Source organism: Strix uralensis, chromosome 9 (genome assembly GCF_047716275.1).
Source record: "Strix uralensis isolate ZFMK-TIS-50842 chromosome 9, bStrUra1, whole genome shotgun sequence".
NCBI lineage: Eukaryota > Metazoa > Chordata > Aves > Strigiformes > Strigidae > Strix > Strix uralensis.
This window is the reverse complement of record NC_133980.1, coordinates 18,108,859-18,131,925: the sequence shown is the minus strand read 5'-3', so window position 1 is coordinate 18,131,925 and position 23,067 is coordinate 18,108,859. Positions and strand designations below refer to the sequence as shown.

Sequence of the window (23,067 nt, the reverse complement as noted above, 5' to 3'; positions counted from 1 at the left end):
GCAATTCAGCCTTCCCCTTAATGTCTACCAAATACCTCAACCGCATGCTGGGGGAATTACCTCAAGGGTTCAGTGAGTCGTTCAGTGTGAACGTGAGCAGATGCACCTGCTGGCACAACAGAAAGCTGGCGGCTGTGGTCCCCAATGAAAGGCATGAGGTGGGTGACAGACCCATCCGGGGACACGGAAGATCCTCTGCCTCCTGCTGAGGGGCTACGGATGTTCCTGCATCCTTGATCTGTACATAGATTACCCTCAGTATTGATGCGAGTCAACCTCAGATGACTTCAACCTAAAATGCTATGGCAAAATTATTCTTAAAATTTAAAAGTTAATAAATTTTAAAAATATATAAAAGAAATATAGAACTATAAACTTGATCTGTAGCTGAAATGGATGAAAAACGCCTTCTAAATATATTCTTTTTTTTTCTCTTGTAGATGACAGTCATGTCCCATTCAAAGGATCTCAAGGATGACTTCCACAGTGACACCGTACTTTCCATTTTAAATGAACAGCGCATTCGGGGTATTTTATGTGATGTCACCATAATTGTGGAAGATACCAAATTTAAGGCCCATAGTAATGTGCTGGCAGCTTCAAGCCTTTACTTTAAAAACATTTTTTGGAGTCGTACTATCTGTATTTCAGGTCATGTACTGGAGTTAGATGATCTCAAAGCTGAAGTGTTTACAGAAATACTGAATTATATCTACAGTTCCACAGTAGTTGTTAAGAGGCAGGAGACTGTAACAGACCTTGCAGCTGCAGGGAAAAAACTGGGAATATCATTTCTAGAAGATCTTACAGATATTAATTTTTCAAGTTCCCCCTGCCCATATGCATACTGTATTAATGAAAAAGGGACTGTCAAAGAGGAAAAGCATGAAAAGAGACATGAAGACTCTGCTGTGACAAATGGACCACGAATCACAAATGCATTCTCAATTTTTGAAACGGAAAACAGTTTGTTTTCTCCACTTGATTTGAGGGCAAGCTTTAAAAAGGTATCTGAGACAGTACAAGCTCCCAACATCAGCCTCGACAGAAGCGACGTTTGCAAGGATGCTGAGCCAGCCAGTACGCTGGCTGAACACTCTTATGCAGTGTCGTCTGGGGGAGATACTTTTCAAGGAACACCTTTTCTTGAACAGGATAGCAGTCCTTCATACAAGATGGGTGAAGACCACTATGAAAATCTCCAAGCCACACCCCTCAGTCAGCCAGGAAAACAAGCATGTAGTACTGCTAAGACTGCCTTTAAGCCCCAGGGAACTGGTTTGCCTATAGCAAAAGTACCAGCCTCTACAGTAACCACTACAGAAGCCCAACATGAAGCAGTTACTGATCAGACAATTATTTCCTTTCCAAAACCTCAAAATAAAGCAGGAGATTTCCATTTATCTAGAGAAGAGGAAAACAATTCTGCTAGTGTCTCTGGATCCGTGGCAACTGTTGTTCCACCTGTTTACAATTGTAACTGTTGTGCACAGTCGTTCAATGACAGTGCATTACTCAGTACTCATCTTCAGCTCCATTCAGAGCATCAGGAGACTTTCGTATGCAAATACTGCAGCAAACAATTTGCAAATCTAAATATACTGGAAAGTCATGAAAAAGTCTGCGTGAGATCAAGTAGTTTATCGGTTCACAAGGGAAATGAACAAAATTTTGCAGATAACTATACTGCTACAGATGGAAGGAATGGAAGTTCATATGCAAACACAGAGTCTCTGTTGTCTGAAAACAGCATTGCTGATTATTCTAATGCAAACTGCACTTTACCAGAGACAGATCATTTGGTTAAAGTAGTTGATGGGCAGATATTATATACTTGCATTGTTTGCAAGCGCAGTTATGTAACGCTGTCTAGCCTTCGAAGACATGCAAACGTGCATTCATGGAGAAGAACATACCCTTGTCACTACTGCAATAAAGTATTTGCATTAGCTGAGTATCGCACCAGGCATGAGATCTGGCACACTGGAGAAAGACGGTATCAGTGCATTTTCTGTCTGGAGACTTTCATGACTTACTATATACTAAAAAATCATCAGAAGTCTTTCCATGCAATTGACCATCGTCTCTCAGTAAATAAAAAGACAGCAAATGGAGGCTTAAAACCAAGTATGTACCCATACAAACTTTATCGACTTTTACCTATGAAATGCAGGCGACTACCTTACAAGTCCTACCGAAATTCTTCATATGAAAATGTTCAAACAAGTAGCCAGGTTAGTGAAACTGCTTCTACTAACTGCTTCATTCCGAGTTCTCTTAGCTCTGAGCTACCACCCCTGAATTTTCAAAGTAATATAATAGCAAACAACAGAACTCTTGCCTTGGATACATCTTCATGTAATGATACAGCATCTTCCACGAATCCTCAGAATTCTTCCTCTTGGGGAGTAGGTATCTTAAATTCTGATTTGCAGAGGGACTTTTTCACAGCTGAAAAAAGAGTTTCCACTGCTGCAAATGACTCTGGTTCTCAGGAGTGTGATTCCTCAGTTGTATCTTTAACTAATGTGAATGAAAATTCAACCTCTGTCATCAGTTACAGCAGTTCTGCACCCTCTGTTATAATGCACAGTAGCAGAGTTTCATCAGTAATAATGCACAGTAAAACAGTCACTTCTGTAGAAAACAGTAAGACAGAATCTTCAAATAATGTACCTAGTCAATCTGTAAATGATGATTGTAAATATGGGTCAGATAATTATGGGAAGTGCATTACAAAATCAAAAACTATTAAGGAGAAAAAGAAAACACTGCTGTACAACAGAGCAGAAACAGCTGAGGATACGCAGCAAGTCACAGGATCTGGAGGTTCATCTAGCAAAACAACAACTACTGTCCAAGAATCAAGTAAAACTGAAACGTACATTGCAAAGCCTGCCTTACCTGGAACATCTACTGACAGCAATGTTGCACCTCTTTGTCAAATAACAGTAAAAATTGGTAATGAGGCTATTGTAAAAAGACATATATTGGGATCGAAGTTGTTTTGTAAAAGGGGCCGAAAATCTAAACACGAGTCCAAGCAGGACAACTTAATCGAGGAATCAGAAATGGAAATAAAAGAAAGAAGCCCATCTAGGCTCTACAGCTCAGAATGCCTGGAGCTGACAGAAATGTGTGATGACGTAAGTGATCAGGACTCCAGTGATAAACCCTGGAGACCCTATTATAATTACAAACCAAAAAAGAAATCCAAACAGTTAAGAAAAATGAAAAAGACCAAATGGAGGAAAAAGCATGGAAGCAAGAACACCGTTATGGAAAGCCCCAACACATGCAGTCGAGAGTATGCGCTCAGGAATGCTCCTGAGGAAAAGGCGATCAGTCAGGAAGAGAACACGGAAATGCCTAATCTTCATTGTGAGCTCTGTGAAAGAGATCAGTCTTCCACTGGAGAAAATCAAGAACACGTGCACTGGCATGTAGCTCCTTCAAAGCCTTACATTTGTGAATTATGCCAAAAACAATTTCAAAGTCCATCCACTTTAAAAATGCATATGAGGTGTCACACTGGGGAAAAGCCCTACACTTGTAAAACCTGTGGTAAATGTTTCTCAATTCCTGGAAATCTACAGAAACATGAACGTATTCACCTGGGTGTCAAAGACTTTGTCTGCCAATACTGTAATAAGGCGTTCACTTTAAATGAAACACTCAAAATACATGAAAGAATTCATACTGGAGAAAAACGCTACCACTGTCAGTTCTGCTTTCAGAGCTTCTTGTATCTTTCTACCAAGAGGAACCATGAGCAAAGGCATGTACGTGAGCATAATGGAAAAGGATACGCTTGCTTTCAGTGCCCCAAAATTTGCAAGACAGCAGCTGCTCTGGGAATGCACCAGAAGAAACATCTATTCAAAAGTTCAGGTCCACAAGATAGAAAAGAACAGTTTTGCAATGAAAGCACTAAACTTTTGGAAAATCCACGTTTCCTCGGGTCAGAAGGAAGTGAAGTAAACAGTATACAAAATGTCACTCCAGAAGTTATCCTCTGAGTGACAGTTGTGCAAAAGAGAAGAAAAATCCAAAACTATATAGGTGAGAAAACATAGATGCATTAAACGGGGAAACATCTCCACTCAAATTAGTATCATTTACTAAGATCAAATATATTTCATGTAAATGCGTGTCAATATATGCAAAAGAAGTAAAAATAACACAGAAAAGAAAAACTAGTGTTTGCAATAATACAAACTTAATGTGAAAGACCCAAAACACTTTTGCCACAGTAGACTTCTAACATATAGAGAGGGAGAAAGAAAAAAGAAAAAAAAAAAATATGACCAACCAAAACCCTTCTACTTAGCATTACAGGAAACTAGTCACTGAACTATTTTACAGTGCTGTTCTTGAGTCAGAATCGTTCTAGGCAAAATAAGTATGTAGGTTCACAGTGTACTCTGTAGAAGGAATTTTTGCTGCAGAAACCATATATTGCATTTTTTTAACAAGAAGTAATGTGTTTATAAACAATTGTAATCTAGTGTATTCTAAAGTGAAGGTGGGAAATGTTTAATGAACTTGGGTATGCTGAAGTACAGTTGAGTTCTGGTGTGCTTTTCTGTAACTCAACATTTACAAAACATATTCAGGACTTTAAACTTCTTTTCCTTTTCATACTCAGTTTTGTAGTTACCATAATAACCGTTAAGTCTGAGTGCTTGTGTGGAAAGTATTCCAGATTTATGATATCTCTGAGACATTTAATAAAGATTCAGTGGAACTCACGTTAGCCAGTCTTCCAAACTGCATCAATCCCAATGTTGATGGCCTGGTAGAGCTGTTCAGGTGCATTTGTCTAAAGAAAATTGTTCTCATGAGACAGTCTAGCTTAAAGAAATCCTGCATATAAACGTCCACCTCCTGGTGGGTCTGTAACTCCCGTCTTTTAGAAATATCATTCTTCTCAGCAGAAGAAGAGATTTAGACAGAGTCTTCCTCCTCATCCTGGAATAATGCCTGGACAACAAACAACAGAGCCACTCCCCATAAATACTTTGATTTTGGGAGGAGTAGGTAAATACTCAGATTCTTGCTTCCGTATGTATCCCTGAGGCAATTGCTGTGTAAAAACAGGGATAGGGCCAGTTTGTGGGGTTCCCTGTCATCCCCATGCCTTAAATACAACATCTAACCTTCGATTGTCCCTTCTCAGTGATCCCCCTAACCATGCCAGCATCTGGCCCCAGGCAGGTGGCAGTACAGTGTCCCTTGGCCCAGCACCGTGGGCCCATAGCAGAGAAGTGTCTGGAACAAGTTGCTGGAGGAAGGAGTGTTGGCTTTTCTGCCTCTGTTGTCCTGCTGCACCAAAGGGTTATGGTGACCCTTATGGCTTCACAGTTTGCTAAGAATTGGGAGAACAGGCTTCTGAAAGACATCACCAAAACATTACAATTAATATTATTTTGTGAAAACATTAATTTTAACTGAGATGAAGAAATTTTAGAAAGTCAAAGAGGGTGTATGTCTACAAGTTGCATTTTGTATGATAGGGCTCTGTTTTACTGTATCTGCATTTCCAGTTAGTCATGTCCGTTCATCTCTGTGAAGTGTTAAAAAATTAAGTCAGGACAAAGGTTAGTGATCCTCAACTTCATTCTATGTGCAAATATGGTACACAGGTTGTTTACTTACTTCGTCTTATTGAATATTTTTAAAAGAAACTATAGCTTGGGTACAATAAAACTACAATTGAAATGATAATACTGTATTGATTGAAGTAATAATATAGTCCACTTATTCTATCATTGGTGAATGCTGTGAACCCCTTGAGAAATTTTGGTTTCATGGCAGCTTTGGTTCCATTTAAATAAGGATAATAGAAGAATAAACACAGGAAATTATGACGATGTTTCAAAGAAAGTACACAAAGATATCTTCTAAGTGGACTTGTATGATGATAATTATAGACCAAAGCAAATAAGGTAGAATATTTATAAATATAAAGATAATTTTACAAATATTTTATATAACTGTATAGTTCATAAGAAAAATACTGATAGCTTGTGTTAGGTTTGGGGGGGTTTGTATATTTTGATAAAAACACAATGACTTTGTAACTCTGTATATTCTCTACAGTTTATAGCAAAGCAGTTTTAAGATGGCAATGTCATGTTTATAGTTCAATTGTGGCACTTTTACTACAAGTAACACGTTGCAGTAATGAGTCAAGTATTAATGACCAAATTAGAATTAAAGTAAATGTAAGAGAAGGTAAATACTATACGTTGTCAAAGACTGTAATTTGCTACACAATGGCATCTGTATTTTTGTTCAGAAGAAAATATTAAATGCAGATGTTAAGGATTGATAAAGAGTCTAATCTTATTTTTAGAAAGAGTGATTATAACTCTGGTTTTGCTTAATTAAAATAACATCTTCCTATTTTTCTGTAAGTCTCTCCATTTTTTAAATTAGGTCAATACTTACATAATCTGTAAGATCCAGAGATATGTATCTTCTAATAGTTATTTCATTAGAAGATTAAGCAACACCATTACCAAACATTCCCTTCGTTAAGGTCAAAACAGTGAATTGAGAACACGTCAGAGCTCAAGGAAAGTGATGGTATCTCCTGGCATCATACCATTAAGGGTGAACACAGTGCTGAGGTGAACAGACTCTATCTGCTCAGTATCTTAAAGGACTGGGAAGACAGGTGAACTGTGTTTAATACTTTGTGACATTTTAAACATGTTTTCATGAGGACCTGAAACTTTAAAAATTCTCTTCAATTTTGATAGTAACCTTGCAGTGTAGATTGTGTGCTTTACACACTGTACTTTAAATCTTTTGGGACTACTGTCAGAAAACATAGTTCAGAATGCAAATATCTAATTGCATAAGGAAATATGAATATACATACAAAATAGAAGGTTACACACATTCAAAGTACTTCCCCCTTCAGCTAGGTGTCACTAGTCTGTAACTTGCATTAAAAATTAAATTTAAGCTAAATTATGGAGGTCATTTTGGGATGGTCCTCAGGAGAGATGTATAACTAAACAAAAAAAATCTCAAGTTTGCTACGTAAAACAAATACATTTTTCTCTATTTTAAATGCTAATTAAAAAGACAAGTGGATCATCTCAAAGCTTGCACATCTAAACAACATGTTAGTCCATCCTCATTTATGACATACCCTAAATTAGAACAAATGATATTGGTGTCTTCTGTGAAATGAGATAACATGACACAGCTAAACTACAGGCAGAAGCATACAAAGTAAGCCACTAAGTGTCATCATCCCTTTTATTTGTTCAAAACTTCCTTAATATAGCAATTATCACTGACAATTCAGCACCTTGGCTGACATAAAAGGTTATCTCACAAGAGTAAAGATCCCCCTACTTACATCTTCAGTGTTAAATGAAGACATCTTTCCCCTAAGTTTGCAAGTTAGCACAGCAGTGTTTTAACTGTGTCCTTACCTGAGCAGACCTACTGTCGTACAGATGCTCCTAAAATGTAACTTTAAGAGAGGCCAAAAATGAATGTTATGCAATTGAAACAGTATTCTGACTATAGTATGTTAGATTAAAACTTTTAGCTGCACTTTTAAAATAAAATGGAGTGTCAGTAATTAGACACTCTATGGAAAAACTAAAAGTTGCCTAGATAATGTCGATAGGTCTGTGCTTTGAAGGAAGCTGATACTGAGCTAAAACAGTAAACTCCAACTAACAACTTTTGAGAGAGTATGGAAGAACTAGTCACACAATCTAACTTTTAAAATGTTGCAACCCACAGTTTAAGCATACATCTTCATTCTTGGAGTGCTACCCTGCTACGTTTCTCAGATCAAAGCCCTGACTCTGCCCAGGTTAGCCTCAGTTCACCAGCCACCAGTCAGACAGGGCAGCCAACCTAGATAGCTAACTGTAGATAATCAAATCCTCAATTTGTACTGTAGAGGAACCTCTCATTTCTAACAGGTTAAAATTCAGTTTATGCAAACTCATGTCTTCGTGCAGATTTGGGTTATGCATGCATACAAATACACCCGTTACTGGTGTGATGAAGCAGCTTATTCCCCACCAACCCCCCCGCCCACCACCTTTAAACGCATACCTGTCCTCCCCAGCTGCAGCGAGGTGCATGGGGCAGGGGCAGCAGGGGAGAAGTTGGATGCAGGAAAAGCCACCAAGGAATGAGGCACAACAGCGCCTGACTGTCAGATGATGTGGCTCAATGCCATATCATAATAATAATGGCAAGATTTGTGCGGGAGAAAATAAAAAATGGTCAGAGCACCATGGCAGAGGACATCAGTTAGACAAATGACAGATGCTGACCTGAAGCTTTCCAAACTTCCCTTTGCTTTAACAGAAGGACAGACTGAAGAGGGCTTTCTGGGCGTAAAGTGAAAAATCCTAGTATCTACCTGCTTTTTGAAACAGCTTTAGCCCACTGAACTACCTCTGTTTGAGGATACGTCAGTCAGTAAAGGCTTTCACCAGACTCTGCCTACAGCACCTGGAGGCTGACGTACCCTCAGCGTGGGCCCTCAGAGTGTCACCAAAGTGGACATGCCACCTGCAGCTGGTGGCTGGGAGGATCATGCAGACCTGAGAAAGATGCCCACCACCAATGTGCGACTGGGGCCAACTCCAGATGTAAGCAAGATCCCAGAGTTTCACATTAGGATCTGTCTCTTCAAGAAACATTGGTATAAATCATGATACAAAGGCCCTTTAATTCCTGGTGAAGGTGGGCAGCTGCTGGGCATTATCTGTAGTCTACCAACACCTTCAGGTGTCTCAGGACTCGGGCGAGCGAAGCCTCGCTCACTGCAGTCTGCAGGCAGCACTACACCTGCTTTCTCAGGCAGCCATGGAAGCTGAACCATTTCCTTCTTCTTTTATGGCATTTCTTACGTGGCTTAACAAACAAACACGAACGAGCAGCAGCAGAGAAGACTCTGTTAACAGAGGCCATCGGGTGCTTTTCACAGAGACAGGCACCCAGCACAGCAGAAATCAAAGCAACCGGCTCCCTCACGCGTTTCAGCCGTTCAATGCGATTAATATGGTAAATACCAGCGTTTAACGTGCCTCGCAGCCTGGGCCCCGCTGCCCCTGTAAGGGGTACACAAAGGAACCGGGCAGGCAGGGCGAGCTGCGGAAGTGGCCGAGACCACCGGGCACCCCGGGAAGCGGAGCGGGAACAGCGAGACCCCCCCGCTAGGGGCGGCCACTGCCGCGGCCGAGCCCGAGCCGCCGCCGCAAGGGCGGGCCCGGCGCGCAAGGGCCTGCTGGGAGACGGGCGCCAGCGCGCATGCGCCCCGCCGCCCCCCGCCCCGCTTCGGTCTCTGGTGCCCCCCGAGGGCGGCGGCCGGCGGGGGCGGAGCGGCGGCGCGGGGCGGCTCGCGGGCGTGTGGCGGGGCCGGGCCGCTCCCTTCCCCCCGCGGCGCGCTGCACTGCGCAGGCGGCGGCGCTGCTGGCGCGATGGCGGCCGGGGACGGCGGTGACGAGGTGCGGGTGCTGCAGAACCTCCGGGGGAAGATCTGTAAGTGCGGTGCTGCGGCCGGGGCGGGCGGCGGCCGGGCCTCCGCGCTCAGGCTCCTGTCCCGGCTCCGCCGCTCCCCCTCCTTGCCCGCGGCGGGGCGGGCGGGCGCTCGTGCGGCGGCCGCTGAGGCCGTGGCGCGCGGGGCCGGGCGGGGGGGGGGCAGCCGCTCCTCACGGCGGTGCCCTTCGGGCCGGGCGGTCGGGAGAGCCCCGCCGGCTGGGCGCGAGGTCCCGGGCCGCGCGGCGGCGGCACCGGGAAGGGGCTTTGTGGCGGGCGCGGCCGGCACGTGCTGGCGGGGCCGGGCCGGGGTCTGCGCGGCCCCGGGGCCCGGCGGGCGGGAGCGACGGAGGGAGCGGCGGGAGGGAGGGAGGGAGACAGGCGGTGGGGCGGCCGAGGGGGCTGGCAAGCACCCGTCGCTCTGAGGGCTTCCTTGAGTCAGCGGGCGAGTAGAAATGCCCCCTCCCGTCCAGACCTCGGGCATCGGAGTCTGTTTGTCAAGCAGAAATTGCGAAATTATTGATGTGCAGGAAGTTGGTGGTAGAGGGTTGTTCTGGAAACGGTCATTAATGCTTCTGTTTCTTTGTGTAGCGTATGTGCGAGTGAGAGGGAGGCAGAGAGAGAGGCTGGTGACTTTATTTTGGTGGTTAGGAAGTGCTGACTAAAAATACCTATACATTCAGTAACGTGGGAAACCAAAGGATGAGCTGGGGAGGAGGCGCCGGGGAGGAAAACAGATAGTGTGGTGCGGCTCGGGAGGACTTCAAAGTAAGTAGGAGAAACAGGATGTGCGGCGGCTTCCTGAAGGGGTATCAAAATACATTCATACAATTCAGATGCAACCCGTTTATTTCCTTTCTCACGCAGTCGATCGGCTTTTTGAGAATGAAGCGAAACAAGTTGTATTGGGCATGGCCCTGGGATTGAGAACGAGTTGTGAAAATCTTCTGAAGGATTAGGTTTGGTGGAGGAATGGAGTCGTGTTTACTTAAGTATTGTCACGCAGTATAGGCTTGAATATGTGTTCAGTAAACAGAAGACTAGGTGATGAAAATAGGAGACTGAAGTATAGCTGGAGGTACTCTTGCTTCAGTGTGTTAGTGATAGGGATTGCCTCTTGAGTAGACAGGGCTGAACACACACTTGCTGAGATTTTACATTGTTAGCAATTATCACAGAAACAATACATGTCAGTTTACCTTCAAAAAAGAGTATTGTTAGTTTTGGGGCTAAGGCATTAATTACTGAAGCTGACTTATTTATTGACACTGTTCTGCTTCCTAACTTTTATTATAAGGTTTTTGACAACACTGGACAGCAAAACATTCAAGGAGTTTTACATTTTGTGATACGTGAACCTGATAAAAGTTTTCCATTAAGCATTTCAAGACAAAAACCAAAATGTCTCAAGACTTATGTAGAAACTAGTTTATTGTCCCATTTATGTCTTCTGGATTGAGCCTGCAGTTGTATCATAAATTTGAATGTTCAAATACCTGGCAAAAGTAGTGGTACACGGAGGACTCTGACCTGCTTCCTAGGGAATACATAAAAAGTTCATTGTGAAAGATGGACCCATAAGAACTGTAGGAGCCCATTTGGAAAATGCGTGGAAGTAATAGCTGCAATGAAAGATGTGTCTTGTAACAGTGTGAAAATGACTTAGTAAAGCTACTTGTTTCTTCTAACAAAACAAAAACACTGTTTAAAAAAAAGAGTCAAGTATCTTGTGGAAGCTTGCAAACCCTAGATGCTCTTACGGCTTTTTTGCACAGTAAATACTGTTCTATTTTCACTTCTTGCTAGTATTTTACTGATGTTTTTTTTTTTAGGGGAAAGCTCTCTGAATGAACAATAATAAGCAAATGTAATAATGTAATCTCCCTTGATCTGGAGGGATTAGCAGTAGCAGACCTCACTTTGGAAAGTTGATGTTCATAGTCTATAAGAATTCCTTGTAACCTTTTTCTTGGAAGTGGAATACATTTCAGTGCCTAAGCTTTGTTGGCATTTAAACTACTACAAGACTTGACACTGACTCATTTTAGATGTATTGCTTGAGAGAGTGTGGTAGATTTAACGAGGTAATGTCAGTTCTATGTAATTCTGCATGTATGGAAAACACCATCTGTGGTAAGTTCATACTGTTGTTTTACAATACACAAATAGGTGATAAAATTTAAAGTTGGTGACGTTATACAAATCATCACAACAGATTTGGAATTGAGGCATATACTTACAGGTGGCTTAAATAGCTGTTACATACCTAGCCGTGAAAAAACAGAGCAGGGACACATTTGCAGGCCCTGGTACTTTCTCTGTTTTGTGGGATACCAGTGTTCACAGGAGTCTCCTGCCTCCGGTTTTCAAGAGGTAAGATGAACTGGTTTTACCAGTTTAAGACCCCATAATATTTTTTGAAAATGTGGTATTACACTTTAGCAGGTTTCCACCAGAAATCCACTGAAGGTCTGTCTTTTCTTTATGATGACTCTTTTGTATTGGTGGCTCTATTTTATGTGTCATAGTAATGACAAAAGCGCTTTAGAAAGGTATGGGTATATCACATAGCTTTAGGCATATCCCAGAGTGTAGTGTTTTAAGCTGTATAACTAGCTTCTGTTTTCACTTTATGATGTACGGTGGTATATTTTTAGGTGGTAAGTGATTTTCATTGCTTTGATTTTTGGTGTGTTTACTGAAACCTGCCTTACTGGAGCACTTGGGAAATTACTTTGTCATCTCCCAGAGCTCATTTGACAAAATTCAGGGCGCGTTCTTTTTCAGACTTCTTGCACTGAGTTGTTAACACTGCATGGTTATCTCAGATTATGATGCACAATTAAATCCAATTGTTGCTATGTAGTATGTTTAGTCCTGTGGAGCTTGTGTGCATAAGCGTCTCAATTTCTTTGTTCGGGGTCCCTGTCACAGGATGTACACTAATTGCACACTTAATCACTTAACAGGGGATATTGTGAATAGCATTTATCTGTCCCACCTCCTGCTTTTGCGTAGTTTCTGATGCACCTTTAATGGTGAACAAGCTTTAACTTGATGTTTTCATGTAGTGTCTACATTTAACAAATGATGTGTAGGCAAAGGAGTTTGACAGAACTGTTGGATTTGGTAGGTTGCTCCATTGCTGTTGTTACTCATAATATTAAAGTAACATGGGGAGTTTGAATTTATTAGATGATGTACCCCTGAATTCCTATTGCTGTAACACTTGAGTATTTATTAGCATTGTAGCTTTTCTCTTTTGCTTAGGTTTGATCTAATCTTATTTTGAAGTGAGATTTTAACTAGGTATTATATAGAGAACCTAAACAATATTTTCTAAATATATTAAAATCCAAAGCAGTATGCATAATTGGCCAAAGTGTGGGCTTGGGTTTTTTTTAATGCTATTACTATGTTTTGTTCTTTTCTCAAAGTAGCTGAGTGACAGTAAAGTTAGTTTAAAAGTTAGTAACTAATTGCAATTATGAACTTCTGCCTTTTCAAAACAGTAAGATTGATGTTTATTATTTTAGTGATGCATTTCATGGTTTGCCTATTGAATTAGGCTGCTGAATGTGTCATGTGAAAATAATTTCTGTATTAAGTTAGTCTGGTGACCAAACTGGTGAATTGATACAATCAATACAAAATAAGTCTGTTACTGCTGGTGTTGCATCACTTGCACGTTTTACCATTTGAACTGCAAGTTTAACACTATGTAGTTTTAAATGACAGCCTCTGTAAAGAGGCTTGAAATATAGTTCCATAGTCAGATGAAAAAAATTGGCTTAATTTCTCTCTTCTTCCCAAAACAACTTTACTTGGTGTTTCTGACTAACCATTCATACTACCTAGACTTTCTAAACAAACCCTTGGAAAACACTGGTGTACATCTCCTCAGTATACTTCTCTCACTTCTTTCTTTTTTTCCCTCCTTTCAATCCTTTGAACGGTGAAACATATGCAGTCTTCAGAATTAAGAATTACATACTTGATGAATGTACTGAAAATTTAAACATTCAAGCAGATACCTGGTGTTGTTCATACTTGATTTTTATGCAACCATTACAGCCGTAGGTTTTTGAGGAAAAACTAAGACTTAGTGTATCAGTCAAAGACCTGTGCTGCTCCCCCCCGGACCACTGTATGGCTGAAAAGGCTCCCACAATCCAACATAGATATTAAGAGGTGTTTGGAAAGATGTGAAATCTCACGCTCTGTACTCTACTGGATGAGTGCTCTGAGGTTATTTTTAACTCAGAACTGAGAATCATCCCCCCTGCCTCCCAAAAGCCTCAATAAATTTGTCCATGCCTTAAAGCTAAACACTTGGGCTACAAAATAAAAGTTTTTATCTCATTAGAAAATCAAAACTTCTATTTCTTCTATTCCCTTGGGTAGAAAGTTTCTTTCAGTACCGAAAGACTGCAGTATAGTAGACATAAAAATTGTGAATTACATATAAATATTTAATTTTTACTCTTTTAAGAAAACACAAAACTATAGTAATTGCAATTTCCTTTCAAAGTCCACTGTACAGCATCTTTACAGTGCCAGTTAAGTAATGCTATATCTTAAATATTTTATGTAAAAATAGGATGGTGAAGCTACAGAGTATTAACTAAAAAGTAAAGATTCTTACCAGGAACAACAAACACATACAGTTCATGCTTATCAATTACAAACTACAGTATCAGAAGCTCTCTGGGGATTATTAGCCTCTTTCATGAATTTATGTTTGTATTTTCTTTAATATATTTTATTAAAATAGCTTTTTTAAGGCAATGTTCAATCTTTGATGCTTTTCTTGGTTCTTCTGCAATATCACAAGGGTAATTTTGAGTTTAGTCTCTTTTTGGAGCCTAATGACGTTAAAAACTGGTTCTGTTCACGTCTCAATCTGTCAATATGAAGTGTGGTGTTTAAAAATAATACATATACTTCCTCCTCTCCCACACCCAAGTTGGTGAAAAGCTCATTGATGCTTCTGAGAGCACAAGTTTTAACTGTGGAAGTTACTCAAGTGTCTGTTCATGCTTTTCCATCAGTGTACATATCCCTGACTTGGAAAACATCATAAATGAAGTTCAGTCGCTGTTCCTGTTAAACCGTCATGTCCTCTGCTCAGATACAGTTGTGGTAGCCTTTCCAATGCCAGGCATTACTTACTTCGCTTTCAAGACTGTAATAATCTGCTTCACAAAAAAGAAGGGGGGGGAGGTCGAGAGAGAGAAAACAAGAGTTCTGATTTTATATCTTAACAGCATAGACAATAAAGCTTACTCCACCATGCTTCATATCTGCATTTTTTTAAAAAGGAAGGATATGTATGACACTTCAAATCTAGTTTCAAGCTGTGGAGGCGCTATATTACTGAGACATAAGTAATTAAAACTCAATACTTTGGTGCAGTTTTCATCCTATTACTCTGAATACCTTATGTAGAGTTTAGATAATGTTGATCCCACATTTCAGTGGGAGAGTTATTTCCAGTATCAGGTAAGGATGAACACTACTGTAAAGATCCTAGTTAAGACCTAATGCAGAACACAATTCTGGTTGCCTGTGTTTAAGATAACAAAAGTGGAACAGGGACAGAGTCGCTACTCGCTTACTAGTAGCCTCTTATATGAGAGAGTACCAGAAAAGCTTGTCTTGTTTCTGAATAAAAGGTGAAAAGGGTGTGTTTGCTGTCTTCAAAGACATTCAGAGGGGAAGGAAACATCGGGGGGGAGATAACTGTTTAAGCTAAAGGACAGTGTTGCTGTAAATAAATGTAGATGTCTGTGGCATTCAGATTTTGGAAGAGCTTTCCAGTTTGAGCATTGGCAACTGTTTTTAGCTGTAACTGCTTAGAAGTAACCATTTCCGAAAAGGGCTACCTGATGTCCAGCATGTGTTATTGCAGTGGCCTAGACTCAGTACCCAGCTCAGTACCCCCTTTGTATTCCTGTGTTGACAGTCATCCTGTCTCATTAGAAACTTCCTTTTCTACTTGTTCTTATCTGTGTTTCCTTTAGTCAGTAGGTGATTTGCTCTCTTCTAGTAGACCAGACAGGTAGGAAAAAATAAACAGTACTCATAGCTGAACCTTTGAAAATCTATCAGTCAACTTAAAATCAGCTGTTCATTGTGGAAAATGAAATAAAGACTTGATGGGTAAGTTCTTATTAATCAGCTTCCTTTAGCCAAAGTATTTGCAGAGAAAATACCAAGTGAGCAATAGCTCAGCCAGATCATGTCTTGGTCTTATGACCTAATGCCATATCACCTCAGGCTGCAAGCTTCTCGGATTTAGCAAGCTACCCAGGGTCAAGCCCGAGATGAGCCCTCTCAAGGGAAAGTGCAGGTGCTGCAGGAAGTGGTGTTCGTGAGTCAGTGTGCCGGCCTCTTCCCGTTGACTCTCATTCCACCTGAAGCTGGATGTAGCAATTTCTGTACACTGTTGGATCTTAGGAATTGAAAATTAATATGGAAATGCATGCTAACTGAATAGGAAAGTAAATTTTGGACACGCATTGAAACTGTGAAGTTCTTGTGCCTAGTATTTTGTGGGTTTTTCCCTCTCAATATTTACAGTCATTTGTTTTATTTACAGATGACGCCAAACACTTAGTACCCAACAAAATGAGAGATTTTTTCTGTACCATAAACTTGGACCAAGAAGAAGTTTTTCGGACCCAGGTAGTTGAAAAGTCTTTAAGGTAAGCTTAATTTTTAAATGGAGATGATAAGACTGTCTCAGTTCAAACAAAACCAAGATATGTATCAATGTGCGTGTGCTTTTTATTATACCTCTTTAAAGTGAGAGCTGACTTGTGGCAACTACTCAGAAATGTTATAGCAATGTGTAAATCGTGAGAGTAGTTGAAAGAAGATAGAATTGAGGCTTGTGAGTAGTATGTTACTTTTAAAATGAAGCATGCTTAACATATTTCACTATTACTTTATTCTGTTAGGTTGGGCAGCATAACATTCTTTTTCTTGCCAGGTTGTTTTCAGGGGAAAGCAAGCTGCTTGTTAATTGCTCTCCATGTCATTTCCTACTTATGACATGCAGTTGGTCTGTATTGGTGGAATTCTGCTTTTAGTATCTGTCTTGTAAAACCTGTTTCTAGAATGAAGGAACCAGAGATTTTCCATGTATAGTTTTGTGTGCTGTGGGATGTCCCCCTGACCAGGCCTTGTTCTCTCCTGAGTTGTTGTTTTGGGAACTGTAACCTGTACTCACACAGGATGGCTTGCTTTGCCTCCCTGAGCAGCACTTAACTGTTGATTCTGCTACTTAGAGCCTTAAAAGCAATCAGACAAAAAAATCATGATAACATAGCTGTAGCAGTGTAGGCGCTTTGTCTCAAAACTCTGAAGTTCACTGATGACCCATACTGAAGCATCATTGCAGCTGTGTTGTTCAGAATATCTGAGTGACAGTTTGTTATCTGGAGGTGACATTAAACCTTCCTTGTAAAACCCAGAAAGCCTGTTCAAACTCTTGCATTTTTTCCTATTTCTTGATGTTTTCCAGTGGTTTTATTGTTAGTGTTTATTCTTTGAGCCATCTCTCTAAATGTTTCCGGGTGAGGAACAGCATACTGCTTATATGGCAAACTGAAATAGGGAATTTTACTTCTTCAAAACATCATTTTAAAGCCTCGTGCTTCTGCATGAAAAGCAAACACCATATACATGCAACCAGAAACAAATATTTTGCTCATATTCCTGATCTGTAACTGCTATAGTCAGATCCAGAAAACTTTCAGAATATAACTGGCTGCCATTGAGACAGATTACCAAACTCAACTGAGTAATCCTTCAGAGAAGAATGTTAAAGAAACTGTATAAATAAAGCAGAAACTTAAAATTTCCCCTTCAAATAAGAAGGGGATGGGTAAAAGGGAACCCAACTTACCTTTTTAAAAGAAAGACTTTGCTGTCTGATTTTTGACATGTTAATAATTGAAACCCTAAAAGTTACTACTATGCTTAGCAACAAGACTTATTACAATTAATATGTCTGTTTATGCAGACATTCTTACTATATTCTGTTTAAGAATTATTAAACTTATATACTTTAATCACCTGATAGTAAAAGAAGTATTAATTGCATAGTAAAACATTTGATAAAATAAATCACCTGAGATTCATCATTTTTTTTTAAAAAAAAGTACTCAAGTTTAACTGAAACTTGATTAAATCAAACAATCCCATTAGCACTTTACAGAAGAAAGGAAGAAGAATCTCACTCTAACAAAATACCAATTTGGGGGAGTGTTAAGTGATGCACATGCACCCTCCCCCTCAAATTGAGAATTTTTCAGGTGATACGAAGTTAATATTTCTAAGTTGAGAATTTTATTAAGAGTTAGTGTTCTGAATCACTCTTTGCCCATAGGCGCCTTTCTGTCTTCACTGACTGCGTAGGGAACGCTTTCATCCTCTGAATTATTGCTGGGTTGTTAGATTCACAGCATGAGTAGGGCTCCCTACAAACTGATGAAATGTAATAAAATAAGTCATCCTCTGTTAGCAGCAACCAGAGTTGGATACTTACACTTGATTACTAGTGTGTATGCAGTTATGAAGGCTGATTCTTGTTCCAGAAACGTAATTATACCATCTTGTGCTAGAATACCGTACTAACCTAGAGGTACTGGAAGGGAAGATGAAAGCTCTGATCTCTTATTAGTCCGAAAACTTTATAAATTGCTTTTTAGTGTGGTGTAGTACAGTATAATTTTAGTAATAAATAGAACTTGAAATTTAATTGTTTTGTTTTATATTACTTGCTTTTTCTTTCGCACGCAATTCACAGTCTGTTTCTGGCACTGTATTCTGGGTTGCAAATTTATACTAGCTATAATCTAAATTGTATTCTATGAATATCCGCTAGTTAAATGCCTGTGGAAGTAATTATCACTAGCATTAAAATGATCTTTGACTATAGTGATCAAAAACTAATGAAGAAATGTATTTTTAAAACGTGCAAATAGGTTTGGACTTTTGCCAGCACTGGGATATTGTTAGAGTGCAGATATGAAGCAAATGACTTTTCAAAGTTAGAAAAAACACGAATTAATACTGAGGTGAAAGAAGGGTATTTTGACTAAAGACTCAAGAAATATTTCGTGGTGTGGTGTGGGATTTCTGTGGATTCTGAAGAAACAAACTTTTTTGCCTTGGAAAGTGTAAAGAACATCTGTGAGCCTCCTCAAATATGGTCAAATATGAGGAATTGGGGAAGGTTTGTGGTATGTGTGTGTTGCATTTTTTTTTTATTTAAACTAAATTCAGTTTCTTTTTTTCAAATTGAACTTTGTGTGAATGCAAGGTTATAGCAAAAATTTATTCTCTTGTTGATATAACTGTAGATTTTATCAAATGATAGATCTAGGGGCATTGGTCAGTTTCTGCATAGAACTGCCAGTTAAATGTGGAAAGGAAAGGAAGAGCAAACGCATATGTCGCATATTTAAACTTAATCTCCTGTATTACTGTAATCCAGTTCTTCCTGTATGACAGTCTGGTCTCCCTTCGAATTAGCACTGTCTTCTAATTTTGTATCTGTCACAGTCTTTAAAGTTCTTGCATCAAAGTCGCAAATGAAAGTACTAAACTGACTGAATCCCTGAGGAACAGGTTGAGTAAGTTCTCCATTTTAATTATTCCTCATTGGTATAACCTATTGTACCCCTTCAGCCAGTTCTGTATCCACCTAAGAATTTCTTTACTAATCCTTTGTACTGTGCACCTTGGATTTTCTCTCCGTGCCTCATACTTTGCTAAAGAACAATCAACAACTGGTTCATAAGGCAGTGGTGTTAATCTGTGAAAGGAAAAAATTATCAACATGAACAATGCATTATCTTCTATTTATGCTCATAATATTGACCTGCTCTTTCTTGCCTAATCTGAGACTTCATGTAATGTTGAGATCAAAATAATGATTGTTAGTGGTTGATCATTCGGGGGGGATATAGTTGTGATGTTTGCTCTCTTTAGCCATAGTGTATGGCTGCTAAATAGGTTTTTGGAAATCTCTACTAAGAGTCTCCATCTCAGACTAATTGTCTGATTATAATTGGATGCATAGTGTTATACAGATTCAGCAAGAATAGGGACTTAACACCTAGTGATACACAGAAGTTGCTATTGTATGTCGTGGTCTAGCATTCTCCTTAGGATGTCTGACTGAAGCTGAGTTAATAGCAGTTTCCCTTGACACCAGTGCCAGCTAGTTCACCCACTGTTCACTCTTTCTGCTGTAATATCTCTTTGTACTGGTGCAACTAATATTTGTAGCTGTTAAGGGGAGCCATATCATGGAATTGACCCAAGTTTAAGATAAGCCTTTGTTTCATCTTTTTTGGTCTGAGTTACTGTGTCAATACAATTAAAATGAGCAACCAAGGTAATAAGGAAATGGAGGCTGCTTAGGGCTGCACTGCTGCTAAAGGTAATGCTTGTGAATTTATACCTTTAGTGGTAGTGCTGACAAGAAGAACCCAGTCCTTGAAATCAAAGCTGGATTTGTTGGCTTTGAAAATTTTAAAAAAAAAAAAAAAAGCTGAAAAACCACAAGCAAACTTTTCAACTGAGAATTCTTAAATTATTTCTTAGTGTAGTGCAGACTAATACTGATTTGTCTGCTTTGAAGCTGAAGGTATAGGGTCCGTGTTTGAACAAAAGGAACATTTTCACTTCTGAAATTCCTCCAGTTAAAGCTCTTGTTTGTAAAAATCAGTTCTAGGAATTTGGAATGCCAGATTTTTCACCTATGTTTTTTCCCTACTTTTTAAGTTAGTTATCAGGTCTTCTCTTATTTTTAACTTATTTAATGAACCATTGGTCCTTTAGCATTTGGTGGGTTTTCTGTAATTATTTTGGAGGGAAGAGGATAGGGATGATACCCTCTTCTTCCTGGTATCCTTTTGGGTAGGTAATACTATGAGCTCATTGTTCCAAACATAAGTATATTTGTATTAGTTTAATAAAGTATTGTGTCAGTACAGTGTCAGAAAGGTACTTTACAGGGAAACAAAAAAACCCCACTTCATTTCTGAGTTTGGTATGACTGTCATCACAGTACTCTTCTGTAGAAGGAAAGCAGAGACTGAAATTAGTTTCATGAAGCTGCACACTTTTTCCTGCTGATGTTAATTGTAGTTAAAAGTATTTTAAGTCTTTAAGAATCCAGGAGTTCTGAAATAGCAGGGTTTGTTTTGTGGATGCACTTCATTGTCAGAATTCACAACTTGCAGTGACACAAAAAACTGGTTTTGTTCAGTCTTGAAATACAACATTCTGACTATTGGCTATGATTGCATCAATACGTACTCCTTAACGGAAGTATAAATTCCTTCAGTGAAGACACCAATACATTGTGTGACGTGTCTAACAGAGGAACTCAGAGTCTTTTTACATAGAGGTCCCTGCAAATGGCAGTTAAGTAGGGTGAACTGTAAACATTGGACTTCCTTAGATAGAGAAATGGGGTGACCATTTCAGCATGTGGAGAACATGTATTTGAGATTAACATTTCTTCACTGTTGTGTTTTATAGTTGCTAATGTTTATGGCTTCTTTTCACAGGTCTGAATCTCCGAGCATCAGATTTGACACAGAAGTTAGAGCTAAGCAAATGTCAGTTAGTGAAGTAATTCCTAAGTTGTGTTTTGATGTAATTTAATTGTGTACTGAGTGAAAAAAGAGAAACATAAAACTTGTGTCTCAGGAAGTCATTGGGGGTGGGTAGAGAACCAACTAGAATAATTTCAAGACAGAAAAATAGAATGGAAATCGCAGAGGAGACAACACTTCGTGTGCACTCTTTTTTTTTGAACATATATAAGGCATTCATGAAGTTTTATCTTGCAGTGTTACCGTATGTTCTTGTAATGAAATGGTTGTGGATAACTTTGATAGATGAGTATAGTTCTAAAGGCCAAGGTTTGGGACTGCAGTAAAAAATTAGCATTTTAGTGTTTGTCTTCTGTGTAAATTACATACAGTGTTTTTCTATTTTAACTTTCAGTCTTTCTTTTCAGCCCTTATTTTGGGGAAGAGTTTTACTTTGAGATTCCAAGGACGTTCCAGTGGTTGTCCTTCTACATTTATGATAAAAGTGTTTTACAAAAAGACCTGCGTATAGGTAAGTTCTGGGATACTGTCTGTATCTTGCATAACGTTTGGTTATTTTCAGTATCATCTGTAGTATTAAGGATACAATTATTAAAGTGATGCCTTTTTCAAAACATAGTATATAGTGTACTTAAACTACATATTCCTTTAAAGTTTGAAGAGCAGGAATTTGTTTCCTTGCTTTAGTTGATTATACTAAAATATATTTTAGGCTAATAGGACATTTCATAGTCTTATAGTCTCAATAAGTTTTTTAAAATTCTATTTGTTTTTTCTCCACTTCTGTTTCATTGGATTACTTGAATAATTGTTACTGCCTGTAGGTCTTTTAAAGAATGAGTTCTGGAATAATTCCACAGTAATTGCAATTGTGGAATAATTCTTAAAACTATTTATAGATTTTTTTTTTTTTTTCTGTCAGTGCAACCTGTAACTTTGTGACTTAGAAGTTGCTGCAAAATGCATTATGTAGCTTAGGTGAAAAATTGCAGGAGGTGGATCCCCCCTCCCCAGCATAGCAGCTGCTATTTGGATATAGTTTCTATAAAGAAGTAATCGAAGAAGGCTTCACGTTACTTAAATTGAGGAAGGAAATAATTTGCACCAGGATGCCAGATAATTTGGTATAATAACAGCTTTCCAAATAGCAATCAGGAGAGTAAAAGGCATCTACCTTCAGTTTCCTATTTAAACATTCTTCAACACCATTACTGTTCTTTCAAATCTTTATTATGTTATTTCCAACCACAAGTGTGTTCTTTATTTTACATAATCTTGTTATTAGTGATATCCAAGATAACACATGGTAATTAATTTAATTTGGCTTTATATAAACTATTTTTTTGCTTTACTTATGCTTCATGTTCCTTGTTTCCATAAGCTTTTCATATAGTAGCATAAGCGTAAAAAAACCATAAAAGATTTTAAACAAAAATCAAACTTCAAATCTATTTAAATATTTGTCCTATTCAGATGAATCCTTATGCTTATCTCTCCCTGTCCCCCTCCCTCAGGAAAGGTGTCAATCAAAAAAGAAGATTTATGCAGCTACACAGGAAAAGAGAACTGGTTTATGCTTCAACCTGTTGATTCTAATTCAGAGGTTCAGGTAACTATTAAATTGCACGTTTACTTTTTTAAATTAGTAATAGATAAGTGCATTAATGGTAGAAGTTTATATTGAACTGCAGATAGAGGTTAACATCTGTCTAATTCTTGTGGGACGGTTGTGTCTTTCAGCTTGATTAGAGAACAATGCATATTCTATATTTCTAAACTGGCTGTATTGCTCATGATACTTAAAACTGGCAGAAGAATTGAAGCAACTGTTTGGAAAATGTCTCAATGGTACTTTGATGTCTAAAATCATTGCAAGACAAGCTATCTACATGAGACGGGG

General features: G+C 39.1%; 2 protein-coding genes across 13 annotated transcripts in view; both read left to right on the top strand.

The window, feature by feature from the left end:
- Window positions 1-6,408, top strand: part of ZBTB38 (zinc finger and BTB domain containing 38) — a 59,855-nt gene extending 53,447 nt beyond the window's left edge. For all 11 annotated transcript variants that reach the window (XM_074877623.1, XM_074877616.1, XM_074877617.1 and 8 more), the window contains one exon: window positions 441-6,408. In XM_074877623.1, the coding sequence (XP_074733724.1) occupies window positions 441-4,019 (3,579 nt within the window). In that variant the 3' untranslated portion in view covers window positions 4,020-6,408. The remainder of the gene's footprint in view (window positions 1-440) is intronic.
- A 2,986-nt stretch (window positions 6,409-9,394) lies between these two features.
- RASA2 (RAS p21 protein activator 2) overlaps window positions 9,395-23,067 on the top strand; it is a 51,242-nt gene continuing 37,569 nt past the window's right edge. For both annotated transcript variants that reach the window (XM_074877608.1, XM_074877607.1), the window contains exons 1-4: window positions 9,395-9,531; window positions 16,130-16,235; window positions 21,575-21,678; window positions 22,682-22,776. In XM_074877608.1, the coding sequence (XP_074733709.1) occupies window positions 9,471-9,531; window positions 16,130-16,235; window positions 21,575-21,678; window positions 22,682-22,776 (366 nt within the window). In that variant the 5' untranslated portion in view covers window positions 9,395-9,470. The remainder of the gene's footprint in view (window positions 9,532-16,129; window positions 16,236-21,574; window positions 21,679-22,681; window positions 22,777-23,067) is intronic.